Source organism: Thermobia domestica, chromosome 6 (assembly GCF_964235325.1).
Source record: "Thermobia domestica chromosome 6, izTheDome1.hap1.1, whole genome shotgun sequence".
Taxonomy (NCBI): Eukaryota; Metazoa; Arthropoda; class Insecta; order Zygentoma; family Lepismatidae; genus Thermobia; species Thermobia domestica.
The window spans coordinates 169,274,040-169,278,917 of NC_137459.1; the positions used below are offsets into that span (position 1 = coordinate 169,274,040).

At 35.3% G+C, this 4,878-nt stretch overlaps 1 protein-coding gene across 1 annotated transcript; it reads right to left on the reverse strand.

Moving 5' to 3' along the window:
• Positions 1–3,405: 3,405 nt before the first annotated feature.
• LOC145687371 (uncharacterized) lies at positions 3,406–4,395 on the reverse strand. The gene has a single exon (XM_081760827.1). The coding sequence runs from the start codon at positions 4,393–4,395 to the stop codon at positions 3,406–3,408; it is 990 nt and encodes a 329-aa protein (XP_081616953.1).
• Positions 4,396–4,878: the final 483 nt, after the last annotated feature.

Consider the following 4,878-nt stretch of genomic DNA (forward strand, 5'->3'; position numbering starts at 1 on the left):
GCAACAGGAAACAGCAAGCGAGTATAAATTATTTATTTTAGGAACGGAACTTAACATATAGAAAGACCCAAAACAATTTTGAAACTATATTTAGAGTAAAACGCGACATCTCTCTTCTGAACCTTTGTTGTACCAGGGACGTAGCCTGAGGAAAAATTATGAGATTGCAAATGTTTTGGAATATTATTTTCAGTCTGCATATCTACTAGCATCGTCAACTGATGATAGTAGTCATTCATTTGGTGAAAATATTGATAATACTATGCTAGGCTCTTTTTTATATCTTAGATAACCATAAAAGAGATTGAAAGGGCAATCAAAAAATTAAAATCTAATAAATCAATGAGAAATGACAACATTCCTCCATATATTGTTAAAGTATGTATTGATATTTTTTAATACCCTCTAAGTATAATATTTAATTTTGCAATAAAAAACAAAGTTTTTCCTGACAAATGGAAGCACTCAATAGTTTGCCCAATTCCTAAATCTGGAAAGGAAAACAATATTGAAAACTTCCGTCCTGTCGCAGTTTTACCCGTGTTTACCAAAATATTTGAAAGTGTCCTATATGTTGGAATACTAAATCAAGTGCGCCCTGCAATCTCGGTATGTCAACATGGATTCTTACAAAGTAGATCGACAGTTTCAAATTTAGCTATTATTACAGACTTTGTAGCTTCTTCTTTGGATAACAATGGTCAAGTAGATGTTATATACGCTGATTTCAGTAAGGCTTTTGACACTGTACAACATAATGTTTTACTACACAAATTAGCTTTATTTAACTTTAGGCATGCTATGGTCAACTTCTTTTCCTCTTACTTGCACAACAGCAAACAATCCTTGCTCTATAAAGAATTTCTTTCTAAAGAAATAGACATGATTTCAGGAGTTCCGCAGGGATCGAACTTAGGGCCACTTCTCTTTTTCATTTTTATTAATGATCTTCCATGTTGTATTGCAAATTCAGAAAAACTATTGTTTGCAGACGATCTCAAAATATATGCAAAAATCATAACACGAGAAGACTGTTCTCTATTGCAACAAGACCTAAAGAATGTAATGAATTGGTGCAAAGTAAACAAATTTCAGATGAATGTAGATAAATGTGTGTCTGTGACGTCCAGTAGAAAAGAATTTCCTTGCGAATATTCGTATTCTTTTGGTGGGGCAAATTTAAACAAATCAAACTTAGTGAAAGATTTGGGAGTAACATTTGATCATAGGTTAACATTCAACCAACATATAGATAAAATAATTAATGAAGCCTACAGGAAACTCGGATTCGTAATTCGAATGTGTATTACATTGAACATTCTTTACCTTTCGTGTGTTAAGGCTAAATTAGAATATGTGTCAGTTATCTGGAATCCATACTTAAAAACTGAATGCCAGAATATTGAGCAATTGCACAATAAATTCTTAAGATATTTTACCCACAAAAGACCGGTCTTTATCCAAATTCGAGCACTATACCAATCTTATTGATAATTTTAAATTCAGGACGTTAGAACAAATAAGAACACTAACTGACTTAATTTTCCTCTTGAGATTCCTGCATAATAAAATTCACTGTCCAGCGCTGTAAGAAACTCTACTTATTCAAGCCCCGTCCCTCAAAACGCGTGCACAAAATAATATATTCTTTTGCCAGAAATCAAAGACTATACTGTATATGTCACCTATTTGAAGAATTAGTGCTGCTTACAATGAAATAAATAAAGAGCATTTTTGGATATATTTACTAACAAAGAACGTTACTTCAGGAACCAAGTTTTGGAAGTCCTATGGTTCATGGCTTATATTTATACTTATTGTATACTGTTTTTCAAAGCTAAACCAAGTTTTCTTATCAGCAGTAAAACTGTCATATGGTTGTTAGCGGCCACGTGCGGTTTGTCAACCAGTTGGATGTTGCCGGTATTACAAAAGCTTAGCCGCTATCCCTGTCGCCAGGGCAAACAATGAAGTCTCGAACTATTCTTTCTCTGAGTGTTGCAAACCAATAAGCAGATACATAAAACCCGAATAACCATTTAAAATAGGGATAAAATACGTACAGGTCATTCAACAAGTAATTTGCTCTCCTATTAAAATAATAATAATAATAATAATAATAATAATAATAATAATAATAATAATAATAATAATATAGTAGTTTTTACGCCCGAGCCATTTCGGGCTACTGTGCATTTTCGGTAATGCTCGGAAAATAGAATCGATTCTGGACCGCCCGTTGGACCGATATTGTATTTTTATCCGTATGAATCGGGTTTGCCCGATTGAACCGTACTTGAATGGGGTTGGCCTGATAACCCCGTTTTTATTAAAACAAACTTATTCTGTCAAGATTGTAAATGATGTGTTGTTTCACTTTATTATCGTAACATAAATTGTTCTAACTATCATGCACGAACTCATAACGAGTCTATCGGGTCAAACGGTCCAAACAGGCCAAACGGGTTTATCAGGTCTAAGGATCGAGTAAACCAAACACAAGGGGTATCGTGCGGGTACTGTTTACCCGAAAAGTTCAAGCACTAATTATATAGGTTAAAATCATACTTAAGAGCTCTAATTGTTTGCATTCACTTTTTCTTTTTTTTTTTCTTTTTTTAATTTGCCGACCAACGAATTTGCGGACACATAAATATAAATGCTCAAATCTAAATTATTGCATTATATTATTGCAATGAGCATGAGCGTGATTTACTATTAGGAGTTAGCGTAATGCACTAATGTTAGTCTTTTATAAATAGGATTATTATTATTATTATTATTATTATTATTATTATTATTATTTCTTGTTTATGCCCTTCATGCAACTTAGAATCAATCTCACATAAAGCACTATATCAGACCTGATTGATTATTTTTAAAATTCTCATATAAAAAAATAAAATAAAAATTGGAACTTACCCCTTCAAGAGTTTAAAACATGTCCTCATATCAGTTATCCTCACTTTCTGAGGACGATTGATCTATCTCGATGACAACATGATCCTTGTCTCCATCAAAAACATTTTGCAAAACACGATAACTTTGTTCAATGTCCTCGACGTGTCTTATGTAGTTTCTCCATTTTTCAGGAGTAACAGAGTCCGCTGCATTTTTCAAAACTGAGATAAGTTCTGATGCTGGACGACCTTTTAAATTGCAAGATGCAACACGCCTTTTTATTTCTGACCAAACTTCCTCTATAGGGTTGAGCACACAATGGTATGGCGGTAATCTTAAAACAATGTGCCCGTGCGAAAGAGCAAGTTCATCAATTACGAATTATTTCTGTTCTCTAGGTGATGTCTCACGAATAAGTTTCATTAAAACAGGTTTTATTGGAACTGGCTGAGGTACACTAATTCCATGATTTATCATGTACTGATTTATTTTTTCTTTTGGCCACTACATATTAGGAATTGGGTTGAGAATTCGCGAGTGGTATCTGGCATTGTCCATCACTATAACGGATGGCTCTTCCAATCGCTGTAACACAGAATTAACAAACCATTCCTCTAAAACCTGTGAGGTCATGGTGCCATGGTAGTCGGCTGGGACATTTAACATATTTCGGTGTGTTACTAGCAGAGCGTCTTGAACAAAGTCATTTCGCCCACCACAGTGCACAATTACAATTCTTTCTCCTTTTGACGCAGGAGTTGCAACTGTGCAATTGTCTGTGTCATCACTCCAGTTTTTCATTTTGCATGTGTTCGTATCGAACCACGACTCGTCCAAATATACATCACTATATCCTTCTCCACGCAGTCTATTTATTTCTTCTAAGTAGTGAAATCTCCACGCAACTATTTCTACAGACTCGGATCTAGCCGTTTTACGGAGAACTCTTTTATGTGAGAAACCCATACTTCGCAGTAATCTTCGCAAAGTCCCGTCAGAATATGGAAATTCATAGTCCGTCCCGGCAGTCTTTTCTTTCATCGCTTTCCCTAAACGGCGTATTGTTGGTGATTCTCCTTTCATATAGAATTCATGCACCGTTCGTCGGACTAAGTCTCTCGTAAAATCATCTATCTTATCGAAGGACGACTTAATTTTATTGATTTTTTGTTTAGTAGGTGTCTTATATGATGAAACATCCTGAATCGCGGAAATTTTCCTCACTGTGGTTATATTAACACCAGTTGCGTCTGCTGTAATTTTATTTATGTTTTTACTTGGCAAAATACCCCCACTTTTTACTATATGACGCACATACTCGCATACATTTCTCACAATACACACACTCTGTTTTCTCATTTTCGAACCGCTCCCGATCGAATATTCTTTCTTCTTGGTCGGTGTTCGTTCATTCTGATGGCTGGGACCTGGAAGATTATTTTCTTGTTCTGGCAAGGAATGCTCCTGCAACCACGGACGGAAAAATTCAGACATGTTGACAGATCACACTACACTCACTTTGTGCATCCAAAACTAGCTAAACAGAGATAAACAAACATCGCCACCTAAAGAGAGCCAAAGTAGGGACACGCCTCAGGGGTTCTCTAATATTCCCACGAGACGACATACCTAAATTGACATCTGTGCATCTGTGTAGTCTTTGAAGAAGCGGGAAAATTATATTACTGTGAGCATATTCCCATCTCCATTTATTAAAACATCAAGCTAAAAGTACTGTATTTTGTTTCTAACTGGAATACTTGATTATACTGAAGTTACATCTAATCATTATATATATATATGCGGATCCAAGGGGAAGATAAGGGGCTATAGCCCCCCTTGACGCTCAGGTTTACACTGGATAAAATAGGCTTCAATTCTGCTTTGCACTGGATAAAACGGCAAATTATGGTTTAGCCCCTCCCTTGATCATATCCTGGATCCGCCACTGTATATATATATATATATATATATATA